General features: G+C 37.5%; 2 protein-coding genes and 1 pseudogene across 2 annotated transcripts; 1 reads left to right on the top strand and 2 right to left on the bottom strand.

Annotated features, from left to right (window-relative positions):
• The first annotated feature begins 7316 nt into the window (after positions 1-7316).
• On the top strand, positions 7317-11003 carry LOC126703886 (probable aldo-keto reductase 1; annotated as a pseudogene).
• A 608-nt stretch (positions 11004-11611) lies between these two features.
• Positions 11612-12682, bottom strand: LOC126703885 (B3 domain-containing transcription factor VRN1-like). Its single transcript, XM_050402946.1, has 3 exons — positions 12379-12682; positions 12154-12281; positions 11612-11893 (listed from the first exon to the last, which is right to left on the bottom strand). Exons 1-3 carry the CDS (start codon positions 12680-12682, stop codon positions 11612-11614), a joined length of 714 nt encoding a protein of 237 aa, XP_050258903.1.
• Positions 12683-15939: 3257 nt separating this feature from the next.
• Positions 15940-18545, bottom strand: LOC126703884 (uncharacterized). Its single transcript, XM_050402944.1, has 2 exons — positions 18142-18545; positions 15940-18076 (listed from the first exon to the last, which is right to left on the bottom strand). Exons 1-2 carry the CDS (start codon positions 18543-18545, stop codon positions 15940-15942), a joined length of 2541 nt encoding a protein of 846 aa, XP_050258901.1.
• Between the last annotated feature and the right edge of the window lie 239 nt (positions 18546-18784).

Raw genomic sequence — 18784 nt, 5'->3', positions numbered from 1 at the left:
GTAAAATTACATGAAGAAAACTATGCTTCCAAGTTTTACATCAATGGCTTTCGATCATCACAATTGCAATATTAGGGAGCTTTCAAGCAATGCTACAACAAACCAATAACTTGAATGAAACATTTTAAAGGCTGATCAGGCTTTTAGGCCTTTACCCTATTTTTAAGCAAACCAAATATCGTTATCAGAGTATGTTGGGTGAGCCATATGGATTTTCAGTGAGTGAGTGGTTAGTCTGGTTTGGACAAGTCTTTATGTAATGTATCTATATAAAGTAAGACACTATTACAACTAAGATACACAGATACGTGCATATTATATCGTGACTCAAACAACTCATATAAAAGAATTATTCGTATTATTGAATCATATGCGCGGTTGGTCTATGTGGTTTGGATCAGTCTGTATGTATTGAATCTATTAAATTTTCCTACAAGTAATGTGCAATAAATATAATTTGGAGGCATTTCACTTCCTAAGGTTTTCCCTACATTACAAAGTAAAGGACATTGTCCAACCAAAGCACATTACTTGAATGTAGCAACAAAGAACACGTATGAAAAAAATGAGAAAGTGATTTCACATAAACTTAGCCAAAAGTAATAAACAGTTAATCTTTAGAGTTGCAAAAGTTGAACATATATAATCATCATTTGTCACACATTAACAATAACATTATGTATTGCACATAATGTGTAGACATTAACAACAACGTCTAATGTTCGTAAGTAGAAATTTTTGGAAATCATCATTGCTTGAATCTGAGAAGTCTGAAATATCTGTTTCATCATCTAACGCAGTAATTTCATTAATAGACTTCATGGCTCGCTCTTGCGCCTTCCCCTTTAGATGCTTCCTAGTTTTTTGGATTGTGTGAAAACGGTCTAGTCGCCTTTGCATTTGATTGTTCTCTTGTTCAAGACGAGCAAGTATGTTGGCAGGTTCATCTCTAAGTAACTCGGCAAAGCGTGCCTTAGGAACTCGTAACCCGTGCCATCGACAATACACCTCTAACTCACACCTCTTCTCGTATAGGGTTGACCATGGTGGTTCTGCTATAGTGAACTCTATTGCGGTGGTATCTGTACTTAGTTTTGTAGGTTTGCCGACCATGATGTGTCCGACACTTCCAAGACTCTCATACGTGTATATTGGCATATTAACGAAATCTCTCTTCTTTCCAACCCATTTTCCTCCATAGTGGTCTGTGTAGGTATGTAGTTGTTGATCTGTTGGAACTTGTGATGATGCATTTGTTGAAGTAGGTCCAAACTTGTTTCGCATTGTACGATTTGATGTTAAGGCGTTGCGACTCATAGCTTAATCAATCTACGAAGTTAGCGGGGTAGAAAGTTAACAGTATATCACTGGTGCATTTATAACCTCATTTCACGGTCTAGGCATTACAATTTCACTTATTAGGGCTTGTCATGTCAAACCCTTCAGGAAAAACGCTATATGAACAAGATTTTAAATGTTCCTAATGTCACATCAAAGGTGGGCAATAGTTGCAACAGTAGATGTAAATGAGACATTTGTGCATCCAATTTCACAATTCTGTATTCACGTGAGTGTGGGTGTGAAACAGTGTCGAGCTGAGTATCCACATCATGTAGAGCACCGAACATGACTTGGCTAAGCAGCAACGTCTGTTGGCGCATGTGCTGCGATTGAAGGAGTTTGATATGACTACAGTTGGTGCTACAGAAGCAGGCTGGTGACGCGTGTTTAGAGTTGGAACTTGGTCACCTTCAAACTTCGCTATATTAATTGTGTTTTGTCTTTCACCAGCAAGTTCGCAATATTAATTTATTAATTATGTTTGGTCTTTCACAAAACAAATTATGAAGATCACAGTGTTTTCTGTGATTTGGTCATTTTGAATGTCTGTAAACATCATGGTGTGTAAACATGACGGTGTTCATTATCTTTGGTCATTAAACATTTACAGGTTAAAAGCATCACTTTGGTCTCAGAACCATCACTCTTACAAATTACGCAGCGCCACAAGCTGAAACACTGAAATTTCTCTTGTAATCGTAGCCAATTAATGTGACACTGCATTTGAGGGAATACCTACATACTCGACTATTCGATCAAACATCGTGGTCAAAGACTTGTCGGTTTGAAGCGAGGCCCAATTGGGACTGAATACCACATCTGTTATACCTTAGATGTTGGTGGCTTGAGCTCCTGGTTATATCTGTTTAATTGTGCTTGGTCCTTTACAAAATCTTAAACATCAGGGTGTTTATTATCGTTGGTCATTTTCAAAGATGCTAGTCAAAACGCTCTTCCCATAATTCGTGACTGTTGGTTAGAAGAGATTGCACATGGTAAAACCATGTTCAACCCTGAAACTAAGCTCTCAAACAAACGTGTGCCATAATAATTTACAGGTTGAAAGCACCACTTTGCTCTTAGAACTTTGATGTTAGTGGCTTGAGGTCACTGTTATATCTGTTTAATTGTGTTTGGTCATTCGTAAAAACATTAAACATCAGGGTGTTCATTATCGTTGGTCATTTTTAAGGATGGTAGTCAAAACACTCTTCTCATAATCCGTGACTGTTAGTTAGAAGAGATTGCACATGGTAAAACCATCTTGAACACTGAAATTGAGCTCTCAAACAATCACGTCCCATACACATTTACAGGTTGAAAGCACCACTTTACTCTCAAAACTTTGATGTTGGTGGCTCGAGCTCACTGTTATATCTGTTTAATTGTGTTTGGTCCTTCACAACAACATTAAACTTCACGATGTTTATTATCTTCAGCTCACTGTTATCTAATATATTATATAAGGGGCTTCCCCTATTTGGATTCCTCATATTTGATTAAAAAAAATCCGTTAGACCAAATGCTAGAGTGAATGAGGTCATGCCAAGTGTCGCTTTTATCTTTTTCGACGAGTCTGCACTACAAGGTTTCATCAATAAATTTTGTAATGAAAATATGATGCATGAGGAATAGTCCAGGCGAGGATCAAATTCAGAATAATATAATTGCTGATTTAAGATCGACAAAAATATCCAATTAGTGGAAAATACATGTAAGCTCAGCAAAACCTCCAATAAAAATAGTTGCCTGAAGCCAAGATATAGCTTCAGCCATTGTTCCAAGGAAAATCTCCTAGGTGGTTCATCGTTAATATCAAAACCTGTAAACAAATTGTGCTTTCACAAACCTTCCATTTGTATTAATAATTACTATAATCTAAAAACACGTGAGCGTCGTACAGAATTATGAAATAAATGTTATTTACACACAGACTTGGATCTACTTGATATTGTATAGAATCACATAATAACATAAAAAATTCTTAGACCATTACATCCATTTCAATAATACTAATGATAGTAACGATGGGCATGAAACTAACCATCATATTAATATATCAAATTACTTTCAACGGATACCATGTTCTTCAAATTGCCACTAAAATAACAAAATATAGAACTGTCATACAATTCTCCAAATATGTTATAGCAACCACGAACTGAAAATCGTCCCCCCCTTGGGTACAATGCCCAATGGCAATCATCAAGAGTCAGATGGTGTAGAAGGTGGAACAGGACGTCTATAGTGAGCTAAGTCTGCTCGCATAGCTCCAACCTCGGCAAGAAGACCATGTAGAAGCTGCCCATGGGCTGCCTGAGTCGTCATAATGGTCTCCATCATAGCATGAAGAGAGGGAGGAAGAGGGCATGTATGCGCTGCATCAACAATGTCAACATCTATCTCATCATCACCATCCTCGGCAACAACAGATGTGGGATCCCCATGCATGTCCTCATCTTGAACATCTCCAGTAGTAGACCGTACTCGTGGTCTGTTGGATGGACCAACACTGAGGTCGACAACCTTCTTTTGGGCAGTTCGCTGTTTCAGAAATTTGGCTCCTATGGGGGCTTGGATGTGAACCAACTCGTGGGAAGGAAAGTTCTTTAATCCTAAATATTTGAGGACCCTATGGATGAGAACTGGGAAAAACAAAGCATGCCTCTTATACTTGCTCCTACGCACCTTGACAATGGTTTCGATGAAAAGGGAAGGAAAACAAATGGAACTATTGGTGACGAGGGCGTAAAGCAAGATACACCTGTCTACAGGGATTGTATGGATATGAGAGATAGGCAAAATGTTGTGACAAGCTATCCTAAAGAAGATATAATTAAGCTCAGTCAACTCACTTGAGCTAATACTTCGGTCAGAATCCCGATTGTTTGATCGTCCACAAAGAACATCCATAACATCATCAATATGAGGAGACATAGAGTTTGGATAAGTAGGTGTACAAATTATAGGTACATCAAGAGCTTTAGATACGTGCTCCCTAGTTATTGTAAACGGTACACCACGTATGGACGATGCCACCTTGTGACCACCAAGATCCTCATGCACCGATAGATTCGAATAGAATTCTCTAATCAAGTCAGCTGGAGGGGGTTGTATGTTTGTACATAGGGACAGCCAATGCCTAGACTGTAGATTCTCACGAACAAAAGGATGCAGTTCCTGTAAATTGATTTGCCTTTCTCCCCAAATACGCCTACGCTTAATCAAGGTTTCAAAGGTTTGCTCATTTTCGGGCGTGAGGAACCTTAATTGATCAAACACCACTTCAGGTTCGGATGCAGCTTTGCATTTTCCCCTCTTAGTCCTCTTCTGACCCATAACTAATCGATGGTCAGTAGTGCAAACACGATCAGCTCACACAAAAACAGAACCAAAATGAAGTTTGAAGCAGAGAACAAAAATTGGAGAGTAACCAGATACCATGTGTAGAAAATCATGCACACAATATACTGTCTAGAGCAGTTTACAACAACACAATGAAAAAACAATATTCTTATTCACGGGCTGTTTAGTTGGTGCAATAATTGTAATGCATTTTGGTCCGAGTCAATAATTTGAAGTTAGAGACCTAGAGTATATAACAGTAATAATATTATATAGGAAACATACAAGTGGATTTAGGAACTGACATATTTTCGAAATTCGTAGCTACATGTAGTAAGTTTCACCAGCTTCTACAAAAAACAAAAAATAAATTGCACAATGTACAGTTCAGACATACAACCAGCATATATCTATACCACACACATATGGAGCCACTGGCAAGTTCATTTTGTGGAAGGAAGACAACCTATGACATAGGCAACCTTACTAACAACAATGCATTTGACTAGCCAAACACCCAATTTCATCACAATCTTCATAGACATAGAAGTGTGAAGCATCAAAAAAAAAATTTTTTGAGAATAACGCACCAACAATGTGTAATTTCAAAGACAGCAACCGTTAAAAGAGTCTTACTATGTAAAATCCTCGAAGAATTTGCGCGGGAAATTGTGGGTTCTAGCCGGATGAAGCGAGAGCAATCGAAGATGTAATTTCGGACAGCTGCAAGTTCTGCAGAACTGGGGAAGAGTTAATAAAAATGGGTAATAGATTGTAATGTCCATATAACTCGATTTTCAAGAACTCGAGTTACATGCAATCCAAATTTTCAACACAAGGGCTTGCACATAAACCGATTGTCCGTAAATCGAGTTATGTGTAGCACAAATAACAAGAATCCAGTTAATGGTGGAACGGCTTTCTCATAACTCGATACTGCAGACAACAAGTTAATTTCAAATAACTCGATTATCTCTAACTCGAGTTATATTTCTGGGCCCTCCACACCCAGCCCAGATATTTGGACTGGTCCAGATGCAGTCCAAGACGAATCCAAGTTTAAAGGTAGGTCTGCCACAATACTCGATTCTACTTGAATCGAGTTGTGTGCAGTGGAAAATCACAAGAATTCAAATTCCTCAATATTTCGGAAATCGAGTTACGTTGTACACATGGACCCACCCAGCCCATATATTTGGACTGGTCCAGATGCAGTCCAAAAGGAATCCAACTGTATAGGGCTACCTCGTACAAAACTCGACTCTGTTAAAATCGAGTTATTCGCAGTAGAATATCTCAAGAATGTAATTTCTGTGTGTAATGGCTTGCATATAAATCGATACATCAGAAAGCAAGTTATTTGCAGAGTTACTCGATTTTGTAGAACTTGAGTTATTTTCACTGGTCTCACCCATAGACCTCTTCTCCCTTAATCTTCCTGTTAGGTGTAATCATTTCTCAACATTAATTTAGTGTGGTATTGACAATAACAAGTTGACTGGGCTTGTTAATTATGATACCTCAATTCATGTGTCTGATCCTCAATTTCCTTGTACAATATGGTGCAGGTATTGTGCTGAAGCTAACATAAAGAATTGCCGTTCATGAATATTTTTGTGATGTGATGTGTTACCAAGAACTTTTAATATAAAAATGGTTCTGAAATATGTAAGCATTACCAGCCTTCAATAAGAAATTTGTAGGGCTGCCCTAAATTCTAGTGTCATCATTCTGCCATTCTGGGACTGCTACAAGTAGTCTTCTAAGTTGTTCCAAAAATGATGCGGAGCCTTTTTATTTAATATTTTTTATTTACTTTTTTTTTTAGTGGTATGATTTTCAATAAAATGTAAGTTTCACAGTTTTCATGAAAATTTCTTTTTCATGAAAATTTCTTGAGAAAATGGATTTAGAAATAATCCAAACTCATGATTCCTTATGACAATGATAGAATTACCTGCATTTATGCCGGGATGGATGACCCACTTTGAACTCATTTAGTCCACACACACGTGTGTGTGTATATATATATATATATATTCAAATTTTAAATATAAAGTTGAGTAATAAAAAGAAAGTTAATGTTATGTTGGTAAATTTTTTTATGAAACCTTAAAGTGTCTAACCCTTTTACCCAAACAAAGAAAAATATAACACAATTGAATTCAATCATACCTCTTCTTATTGAATGCAGTACACCTAGATAGGAAATTGTAGCTAGAATTTTCCAATTGAACCCCTACGAATTTTTTTAAGGGAAAATAAAAATGAACTCCTCCTAGCCATCAGTGATGACGTTTTCGAGTTTTGTTTCAAGACATCTATCCAGATACTTTTATTTGCCTATCGGTCTCACTGACACTGGAAAAGTAAAAATGAACTGCTAGTCTTAGGTAGTAGTAGGTACTTATCCGTGCCTGTCGTTAGAATTCTTTGAACTTGCCATCAGTGATTACGTTTTCAGTTTTGTTCAAAACATCCAGTAGTCTCTAGCTCTTTACCTCTCTACTAGTACAACTATATATACATATCTGAGATTTAATGATAATTGAACAGGGAAATTATCCTAGAAAGAAACAGATTTAAGACATTGAAAATAATCTTGAAAAGAAAAACACACAGTTTGAATGATGGCAGTACGGAACGAACTCCAAATTCCATTGGTGAAACTGGTCAATCAAGGCCTTGAGGTAAAGACCAAAGGCATTCCTTGAATACGTACCCATTTCAATTTTTTTTTTTTTTTTTCAAGAAACTTCCCCATTTTATATATGATCAACTCACATTTCTTTGAAAACCCATATGCCTACGCTTAATCTATTTGAGTTTTTAAAGTCACAAGAATCCATCTACTGTAACTCTCAGTATCATTAACTACTAGGTTTTTTAAAAAAAAAGTGAATTGACTATTAGTTTCAGTCTTAAATCATGCATATATTTTTGCGTCGGAAAATCAATAAATCATGCATATCCATTATCTATTTAATATTATTTTATTGTTATTATATATATATATATATATATATATATATATATTAAAACAAAAGATCTTCTCAAAAAAATAAAATATATATTAAACCGTTCAGTCCGATGACAAGTAACTTTTACCAAAAGTTACAAGTTGCAAGTTTAGCTGCCCATCATAATCTTTTCAAGAAAGTAAATTTAATTCTACTTTAATTACCTTTAATTCTGTAATGTACTTTTAGTCTAATCTATCAATAGTACCTAGCCATAATTGAATAAAATAAAGTATTTTACTTATGTTGATTATGATTTATGAATCAAAAATGTAAATATCATATGAACTGCATGGCTAAAATTCTACATCAAATAGCATATTTTTTGCCTTTATGATTCATTTCAGCAGCAACATATTCGTACAGATTCAAGAGCTACTTCTCTTAATACATAATATAAATGAGATAACTTTTAGTAAAGAAACAAACGAGAAAGAAAAATAATATAGATCAAATTTCCCAGCTGTTATAGTATTATTCTACCATTTCATACAGTGTTCTACTTTAATGGGGACCTTTTAATCTCAACCTAATCTTAATTATGTCAAATAAAATAAAATGAACGCATGTGCAATAAATTTAGAAGTATTTTTTTTTTTTTGGTGTAAAATTCTATCGCTTTAGAATCCATTATTCTGTTGGAACTAGGAATCTTAAGTAGCTGGAAACATAATATTGGTCCAAACTCCAAAGTGCAACATTGGTTTAGACATATGGAACCCCCCACCCCCCAAAAAAAAAAAAAAACTTGTAGCAAATATTTGTTTCATAAGCAGTTAATGGCAGCAATTATGTAGGTACTTTTTAATTGGATCAACCTCAGAGAGAAGAGGTATGATTTAATAGGAAAGAATCTATAAGATTTGACATAATGAGAAGCTACTCTTGGCAGCAAGTTTACTTGGGAATGAAAAATCTAGAGTTTAGATCAATTTGGAAACTTATAATTGAATTGTGACTTAACTCTAAAGGTTATGGTGCCCTTAAGGGACTGTTACAATAGCAAAGCTGCCATTTGTGTACCCCCATAACCAAGCTCAACATGATGAACTAAACAGATTTGGCATAGTGAGAATCCTCTTTTGGTGATAAAGAAAGACGAGTTTTGAGCGATTTGGTTATAGTTATAATTGAATTGTATTTTGAGGTTATGATACCCTTAAAACTCTGTTATGACACCAATACAGCCAACTGTATACCTGAGAACCAAGCTCAACATGATGGAATAAACAGATTGAGGTGATTTTCAAATTGTTAAGGTAAAATTTAAGTTCGAAGAGATTTGCTATTATCTTGTGAAGACAAGAGTATGACAGATGTTGTCTGTTGAAGAGTAATTACAATTCTCTTGCCTAGTATTATAAGAAATTTTTTCCATATATTTGAATCCGATGCATATACACCAATTTGATGGATTTTGGAGGAGAAAGAGTTCATTTTGAGTTTAAATGTCATTTTTATATTTATATGTTGGGTAATCAATTCATCTATACCATATAATAGAGACTACAACGAGATTCTGGAATCAACAAAACCCTGCTCCTTAATCTTTTCTATTTTTGGAAATTAATAATGTATGTAGTTAAGTCCTTCAAATCTTGTGTGCTTCGTAAGTTGTCATGTGGGAGGCTTCAGAGAAATTAAAATTGATAGAAAGGCTGGTGACTTCAGACCTTATATAGTCCTATTTCTTTCTTCCTTCAAGACTCTCAACATAAGGTTGGACCTTCATAAATAACCTATAACCATGAAAGTTTAGTAATAGATTTTACTAAAAATATAGATCCTTCAAATCTTTATTTAAAATCTTGCAGTTGATCTTTCTCATTGTTCAAAATGCACAAGTTCTATAGGTTTTAAGAAATGGTTTTCTCTATAATTTTTTGTTCATTTCTCTGTAATCTTTGACTCTCTTTTTTCCCTAGGTCTCAAAGTTAGGATTTGGATGTATGACCCTGAGTGGAATGTACAATTCCCCACTCCCTGAGGAGGATGGAATAGCAGTAATAAAGTATGCTTTCAGTAAGGGAATCACTTTCTTTGATACATCAGACGTTTATGGACCCCATACTAATGAAATTCTTCTTGGAAAGGTAAATGACACCAATTTTTCCTATCTGGTAGTAAATCTAAAGATGGTCACTGATATGGAAATGTCTTTGTCATACTATTTTCTATAAGTTCTGCTGTTAGTGAACTGATTACCAATCTGGACCATGTAAAAACTCTGTTATATTAACTAAGAGAAGTTAATATTTTTCAGGCCTTGAAGCAGTTGCCAAGAGAGAAAATTCAGATAGCCACCAAATTTGGCATTGAAAAAGTAGGATTTCCTCACATGCAAGTGAACGGTAGCCCTAAGTATGTTCGCTCATGCTGTGAGGCTAGCTTGAAGCGTCTTGATGTGCAATACATTGATCTGTATTATCAGCATCGGGTAGACACAAAAGTACCCATAGAAGAAACTGTAAGTCATTCTCTTGCCCTTTCAACCACATGATAGCAATGGTTGGCCTCTTTGAATTATTTCTTGTTTTTAACTTGAAATTGTCCTCATATTTGCAAGTCTAATTTGCAGAGAATTTCAGAAAGGATTATTTCATTGTAGTGATGGTGAGATCTTGGTGGCAAATTTGATTAGATACATCTTATTGGAATGTAGGTTGGTAAACTTAAGAAACTGGTAGAAGAGGGAAAGGTCAAGTACATTGGTCTATCTGATGCTAGCCCAGACACAATAAGGAGGGCACATGCTGTGCATCCCGTCACAGCTTTACAAACGGAGTGGTCTCTCTGGAGTCGTGAGATTGAAGATGAGATAATTCCACTTTGAAGGTTTGTTCAATTCAAAGATGATGTTTTTCTATAAATTTTGGTGTCTTGAATGCTTCCGTGTATCCTAAATCTCTCTCCTTTTTTTTTCCCCCTTATATTCATTCTTGTGTTTGCAACACTACTGTTCTTTTGAAGGACTGTTGCAACAAAAAAAAAATATCATCCATTTTGTGTAGATTTGATTTCAATATAATTTAATTATCTTATCCAGAAGCATGAGTATGCTCTCTCGAATTTTAATGTTTTTGTACATGTAGGGAGCTTGGCATTGGAATAGTTCCATACAGTCCTCTTGGTCGTGGTTTTTTAGCTGGCAAAGGAGCTGTGGAAAATTTGGCTGCAAATAGCGTATTGGTACATATTTCACCAGTATTTTGTGTTATTCATTTGTAAGATACAAAGATTTTTCAGGAAACAATGATATTTTTCTTTGAGCAACGATTCATCAAGTTCATTGAATAAAATAGTACCTATTTTAGTCCTTGCAGTTTACAAGAAGTTCCAATTTCATCTATAACATTTGAAAAATTGCAACCAAGTCAAAATTTAGCTATCAAGCTTTTCAATTTGCCACATTATATTGATTGGCACAATTGATGGATTAACTTCTCACTTATTTTTTAAACATCTAAATTTGCAAACATCAAAAATAATGACTACAAATTTTAGATTTGGTGTTATTGTATTAAAGTGTTACAATATATACAAAACATACAACAATGTCATCTGAAAACAACAAAATCCTATAGCAATAACAATGTTGACCCCCCTAAAATAAAATCCAGGAGTCGCCATTGAATGTAATATAATTGAATGACACGCAAAAAGGCCAAAATCCAAACAAAGTTGGAGAAAAAAATACAGCATCACATTCATTTTAAAATACATATGAAAGTTCATCATAGTAATTAAAAATTTTCCAAGAGTGAAACTCTAAACATCACAAAAGTACCCAATCAATAAAGTTGCAAACTGGGATGAACAAAATAGGGATGAATAGTAAAGTTGCAAAGTAAACACACTCTAAACATCACATAAGATTATCATCACTTTGCATCCACCCTAACCACTTAGTCTTGGCATTTGAAAATGTGGACGTTTAACACAACACCGTCCCTCATAATCAGCTCAAATACGCAAACATCTCCTACTCGCAAACTATTTTCCATCACAAATGCAGACCAACCAGCTGATACGACACGTGATGAACCCCCACTTCGTTCATAAATGTATAGCTTCACAGGCCATAATCGGTCCACAATCTGGAGCTTGACAGGGAGTATACTTGCTTTGGTGTAGTCCTTGATAAACCCTTCTCTCGGTAAGTAGTTGATAATGTCTTGGGGTAAACTCTGTACAAGGAACAATAACAGATATTTAACAAATAGTTCAACCTAAGATGATACTATTTGATATCCAAATGATACAGTTAAATATATATACATCTTTTCACCTAAAAACACAAATAAGCAAAAATCGTTACCAACAAAATGTCCAGCAACAAGTATCTAGTGTGACAATCTTTCTAATTGATCTATGAAAAATGATAGTTAATGGGAGTTGCATTTCTAAATTACAAAAATATTCCATTTTAGTGAAGCTAAAAGCTTACCGCAAGATCCTTGCCATTAACGTAGGATGGACGAATGATAACAATGAAAAGGGGATTTTCTGATTTAAAAGCATTGGCTATAACAAGATTTTCAGCTACACCACCGTCTTTCTTAGGATGGGCTGATCCTGAAACGAGTTGAAAATATGAAGTCATGCACATAAAATTAATAGTAAACATGCTAAACAAATCAACTAGTTGCTTACAAAAGTGTAACATTCAAACCTGAACCCTCTCCCCTATAAAAGAGTTTGATGATTTCAACAGAGCTGTCATCACTGTCATCATCTTCGATCCTATGAACTTGGAGTTCGTCGTCTAAAGTATAGTCTATTTCTGTTGCAGTGGCATCAAATATGAGTACATCAAAGTGTGAATTTCCTTCATATTTGAAAACCAGCAAGTGCCCCACAGCTACACCATGAGAGCTTGCAAATTCGGACCAACCGTTTTGAAACCAAACCCCCCCAGCATGTTGTGTCAACTTGACTTTCCATTTTCTACCATTTGGAATAGTGAGAAAGGCCATATCTGACAGATCCACTCCAAATTTCTGCACGAACTTATCTGGAATCCGCTATAAAAAGAATCTCCATAACATAAATGCAGGCTAGGGAAATAAACACATGCAATCAATCAAGCTCTATGGAGTTGTGCAGCTACCATTGCAGGAAAAATGGATTTAGTGATTGTTAGGTCATATTACTTTCATAAGTGTTCAATGGTATTACTATTTGTTGGATGACCAAAAGCTCAAAAAAGCAAACAAAATCCTTATACACAATGCTAGAAAATAAAAGTCAAACACATGGCAGAATACTCCTTAGTTACAGCCCCCCACCCCCACACAAAAAAGAAAAGAAAATCAAACAAAATAAAATAACAGCTCATGCAACATTGACGTTATATTTAATAGCTATAACCTCAATCTGTCATATTAAGGGCTCGATATTTGACAGTAACAAATCTTATGAATTTTTATGCTTCTTATACAACCTAATCTTATAACCAAAATAACCATCAACAGCTTTCAACATCCAACATTTCTCTGTTGTTGTTGAAATGTAAAAAATTTTGGGGAAATGTTGTATTTTGAGTGCTTCTGTAATGTGTCTGTGATTTGGTTTTGGGGTGTTGGGGAAACATTGAAGATGACCCACTTTTGTTTATGGGCAGGATTTCGATTTAGACATACAAATTTTTGCCACTTAGCCACTTCATAAGTTTGTGAACTCTAAAAAACAAATGATAAAAAGAGTGAACGATTTCTGTATCCTAGTTTGATCCCAGGACACAGTTTCATAGTTTAAATTGAGTTATACATCTGTGGTGACCCTATAAGCCCTATCACATTTTCAAAAAAATGCCATCTGCTCTTGCTCTGTATTTATTTTTCCTCAATCTCTACCATGCGCTTATCCCTGTTTCATTTTTTGTTCATATAAAAGTGTTCGATGCAAAAGTACTCTGTTATGTGACTGTGTTCTTCTTAAAATGTAACCTACGTATTGCAAAATGAAAGTTTTTCTGACTACATGTAACAAATGTACATTTTTTCAAGAATCACAAATAAAGAAGATGAAGTGGACGATGTGTATTAGCATATGATTTTCAGAGGAATCTAGTTTATAAATTTAAGCATACTTACAAGCTTTCCTTCCTGAACAGCATTCGGCAGAATAATCTTGAAAAAGTGTGGGGACCGATCAGCAGGACCATCGTCGTTGTCTCTCTGCCATTAAGAAGCCATTGTTCTGGTTCTCCAAACACCAAGTCTTTTCGCTGAGAAGTTGAACAGTTGCTGCTTTGTACGTTTGAGCACTAAATAGTGGCCAGAACGGTGTGTGGTCATACACATAACCCGATTATTATGAAATCGAGTTCTGTGTACTGCGACTAAAAGGAGTCCATGCTGTGCGCAGTGTATCTCAGAGGAATCCATGTTGTGTGTGCTGGTTTGGACATAACTCGATATCCCTAACCTCGGGTTATAGTAGACTTACTCAATACTAGGATAATCGAGTTACCTGCCAATAATTCGCTTATACAGAAATTGAGTTAAGATATTTAGATTGGTCCGGACGCAGTCCAAGAGGAATCTAAGTGTGGACAATGGTCTTCAACGTATCTCAAAGCTAGAGAAATCGAGTTCTTCTCAACGTAACTCGGTAATACGTAAATCGAGTTACGTTGACTGGGCTTCCCAACCCAGCCCAGATATTTGGACTGGTCCAGAGGCAGTCCAAGAGGAATCTAAGTGTGGACAATGGTCTTCAACGTATCTCGAAGCTAGAGAAATTGAGTTCTTCTCAACGTAACTTGGTAATAAGTAAATCGAGTTACGTTGACTGGGCTTCCCAACCCAGCCCAGATATTTGGACTGGTCCAGAGGCAGTCCAAGAGGAATCTAAGTGTGCACAATGGTCTTCAACGTATCTCGAAGTTGTAGAAATTGAGTTCTTCTCAACGTAACTCGGTAATACGTAAATCGAGTTACGTTGACTGGGCTTCCCAACCCAACCCAACCCAGATATTTGGACTGGTCCAGAGGCAGTCCAAGAGGAATCTAAGTGTGCACAATGGTCTTCAACGTATCTCGAAGCTATAGAAATTGAGTTATGTAACTCGGTACTACAGAAATCGAGTTATGTTGTCTGGGCTCAAACACCCAGCCCAGATATTTGGACTGGTCCAGATATAGTCCAAGAGGAATCTAACTGTGCAGAGTGCTCTCCAACGTAACTCGGTACTCTATAAATCGAGTTATGTTCAACGTAACTCGGATGTACAGAAATTGAGTTACCCAGATACTTGGACTGGATGCAGTCGAAGAGGATTGAGAAATGACTGCAACGTAACTCGTTAACTTGAAAATCGAGTTTTATTTAGTATAACCTTTCTACTTGAAATTTTGCTTGCGACTTGCACTGTTCACACCCATTCAGTATTGGCGTGCTTATTCATAGTAAAAGTGGACCTGCTGACAACCATACTATGAACAACAAGTCATCCATCTACTTCCAACCACATCCATCAGTAACATTCCCCCATTTCCATTACGCGAATAAAAAAATTATCCATATATACAAGCTTATTTGTAAGTAAAGAGCCTCTATGCATTTAAATTAGTTGATGTACAAAAATAAAAAGTTCAATTTCTGCATTTTAAACATTCTTCACAATTGTAACTTGAAACTTGGACAACATCCGCCAACAATGGTTTTAGGCAAACATGGAGTCTGCGCATTTGAGTGACACCTTCTTTTTGTTCTCTTCAGAAGTTGCCTCCTTTCTTAGGAGTAGCCAACACAGAAATTAGTATACAACCCACAGTAATTAATAAATTGAATTGACAAATACAGAAGAGCCTTCAGGCTTGCCTACTTAAATGAGGAGCATCTACAGTTACACCTTGGCGACAATTACAAATCTGCAGCAAAACATATACAGTTAGGGAAATAGAGACCCCATGAATACTAGAATATGTACACCACAAACAATAAGATTGAAAGAACACCAAAACTGGGACAAAAGACTTGGAATGGTAATATGTAGGAGTTAAGACTAACTGCAACTACTTGAAGAAGTAATCACAAGATTGCCCAAAGTGGAGCTAAATTTGATACAATGGTATTACTATCATGGTTCCAATCTACAAATTACTCCAGGTATCTTAATTATAACTCATATAATGTAATATCTAAACATGTAAAGAGGAATAACTTATGATACCCCCTTGTTACTATGATTTGTAATTGTTACCTGCTACATAGCACCATGGCTTGTTCAAGCCACATTTCGAGTTGGACATGTACGACGGTTATGACCCTCTTGGCGACACAACCCACACTTCAACTTTGGTCCATTCTCAATCCACAATGAGGTTGGCAACTCCCTATCCTCGTCATCCATCTCATTGCGGATTCTCGTGGACTTTGGCCGACCTTTCTCACGGATCAACCGCTGGTTTGGCATCACGGTTCTCCTTTCTGCTGGCTCCGGCCATTCTAACCTATCTTTCAGTGGTTGGAATATCGGCTCATAGCTGTGATACCGTTCTTCAACGCGGTAGAAATGATCCATATACTCAGTGGCATCATGGTTGTGTTTGGCACAAACTGCTATCAAGTGGGAACAGGGGATCTTGTTTGCTTCCCATTTGCCGCACGTGCATGTCATGTCTATGAGGGAAACCCTATGGGTGTGATCTCCCCCACCAGTGTTCAACAGTGAAGACTGTGTCTCCACTGTATATAACTGTTGTTGCGCACTCATCCTTCTAACAATATGGAGCTTCGCCTTCTCTTGATTTGCCTTGAACTTGTCATAGGCATATTTGCACCACACTTGCCCCTCTTCCAACTGCTCTAGGGTTTTGTTTCGACGTTCGTCAAAGTATGAGTTCACCTTGTAAAATGTAAACTTCACCATTGCAGTTATGGGCAAGCTACGTGCGCCCTTAAGTACCCCATTGAAGCACTCTGACAGGTTGGTTGTCATTGCCCCATATTGGTGCCCATGGTCATGTACAAGTGTCCACTTTTCTTGATTTACCTCCTTAAGATAGTCGTACGTAGCCGGGTTGAAATTCTTGATGCAATCCATGGTGTTCTCAAACTTCCTAACTTGATTCGCAATTGCTGCATTCCATACCAAGTTCTTCAACGGCACACTATTGAAGTTAGTGTTAACATTGCTTACTAAATGGCAGAGGCAATACCAGTGATGGGTTAAGGGCGGTTGCAAGTAGCCCCTAGTGGTGTCATCGAAGCATGATTGTATCCCACAATGCCTGTCGGATATTATACACAAATTGGTCCGGTCTGTAACATAGGTCAACAGGCATGCCAAGAACCATCCCCATGTCTCCGTGCTCTCGCTTTCGACAACGGCAAATGCGAGTGGATAAACCTCGTTGTTACCATCTGTTGCCATTGCTATCAACAGCTTTCCTTTGTACTTGCCATAGAGGTGCGTTGCATCTATGCTTATCACTGGCCTACAATGCCTGAACCCTCTAATACACGAACCGAAAGCCCAAGATGCGGAGTTGAATATACAAGTCCCCCGGACATGGGGGTCACACTTTAATGTGGTCACAGTATCCGGATCTGCATCGAACAATGCAGCTAGAAATCGTGGCAATTCTGCGTACAACTCGTCAAAATCCCCATAAATACATGCAACTGCCTTCTGTTTGGCTTCCCAAACCTTGTACATAGTTACATCATGCCCATGCCTTGCATGTAACATACTACGCAAGTCCCTTACCTTTCGAGTTAGGTCCTCCCGTACATACTTCTCAAGTGCAATGGATATGAACTTTGAATCCATCATCCGCCCATCAGTTGCTAGCTGGAGGGATGAGCAACTATGGGGACCCTTACATGTACTGATAACCCACATCCCGTTCTTCTTGCTGCAATTGGCCCGAATTGACCACAGACATGCCTCATGTATGCACCGCACTACCAGCCTATTGGTGTCAGACTTGATGACCTTGTATTGCTTATTATGCTCCACAGAGTAGAGGGTCAACACATATTGAACAGAGGCTTTATTCTTGAATAGCATCCCCCTTGCTGGGTGGTCACCTTTATGCCAACTTGTAAGATGTCCTGTACCCAATGCAGGTGATGGGTCATTAATATTGTCCCATGTGTTTGATGTGAACCATTCTGGGATAGGAACTGTTGTAAGGCAATCCTCCTCGTTATTTTCGATCAGTGGTACATCTAAGACCTCTGCATCGTCCACTGGTCTATCAGTATCAATGAACTCTTCGTACACATCTCGGCTGGCATCAATATCAATTCCCCCGTCCATATCAGCTTGGACATGTTCATATGTGTGACTAGACCCTCCCACATCATGTGTATTGGTGGCTCCCACCACTTCGGTGTTGTCCAAATGATCAACCGCACTACATGGTTGATTATTGTAGGGAAAGGCGTGGCATAGGCAAAGGGAGGATGCACGTCAACCGACAATGAGTGTGGCTCTTCCACCCCACTAGCATGCTGTGAACTTGCACTACCATGGAACCCAACAGCCTCAACAGTTACATACAAGTCGGACGCTATGAACTGGGGGGTCCGCTTAATCACTGCCCGCATCATGTCCACGTCAGCATCGCAACCCAACGGATTTGAGTTGTAGACAACCTGAGTACTCACAAGTATCTGGGGGGCATGGTACACGATGGATATCTTATGTGACTCCCTGTCCAACCGTAGAGCTTCCATTATCTTCCGGTGCATTTTTCTCAAGTGTGTTCCCCATTTCAACTCAATGAACTTCTGCTTCACTGACTCGCCTCTATAGGACAGCCCATGCAAGTCATGGAAATACTGTTCCCCATCATAGTAAACGTAGAAGCAGTGACGACCCATGCCAGACCTAGATAAGGACAATTAATTGTGGTTATCATGCAGAAGATAGGGGGTTATGTTAATGCAACAGTAATTAATCTTTTACAGATGCACTATGATGCTATCCTAATTATAGGTGTACACAATTGATTCGTTTGGACACAAACATTGGCCTTTTAGGGGAGACGTGCCACAACAAAGAATCAGGGTGTTTGTAATATCGCTTGGTAAGGATGCAATAGGGAGTAGGAAAATGCAAA

Source organism: Quercus robur, chromosome 10 (genome assembly GCF_932294415.1).
Source record: "Quercus robur chromosome 10, dhQueRobu3.1, whole genome shotgun sequence".
NCBI lineage: Eukaryota > Viridiplantae > Streptophyta > Magnoliopsida > Fagales > Fagaceae > Quercus > Quercus robur.
The sequence above is the reverse complement of the archived record's forward strand: the minus strand, read 5'-3'. Positions and strand labels throughout refer to the sequence as shown.

Coding starts and splice junctions, on each gene's coding strand:
- LOC126703885 (XM_050402946.1), bottom strand. CDS start 12,682: ATGGCCTTTCTCACTATTCCAAATGGTAGAAAATGGAAAGTCAAGTTG. Junction 12,282..12,378: donor TTATAGGGGAGAGGGTTCAG/GTTTGAATGTTA, acceptor AACTCGTTTCAG/GATCAGCCCATCCTAAGAAA. Junction 11,894..12,153: donor TTAATGGCAAGGATCTTGCG/GTAAGCTTTTAG, acceptor TTCCTTGTACAG/AGTTTACCCCAAGACATTAT.
- LOC126703884 (XM_050402944.1), bottom strand. CDS start 18,545: ATGGGTCGTCACTGCTTCTACGTTTACTATGATGGGGAACAGTATTTC. Junction 18,077..18,141: donor GTGGAAGAGCCACACTCATT/GTCGGTTGACGT, acceptor TCAACCATGTAG/TGCGGTTGATCATTTGGACA.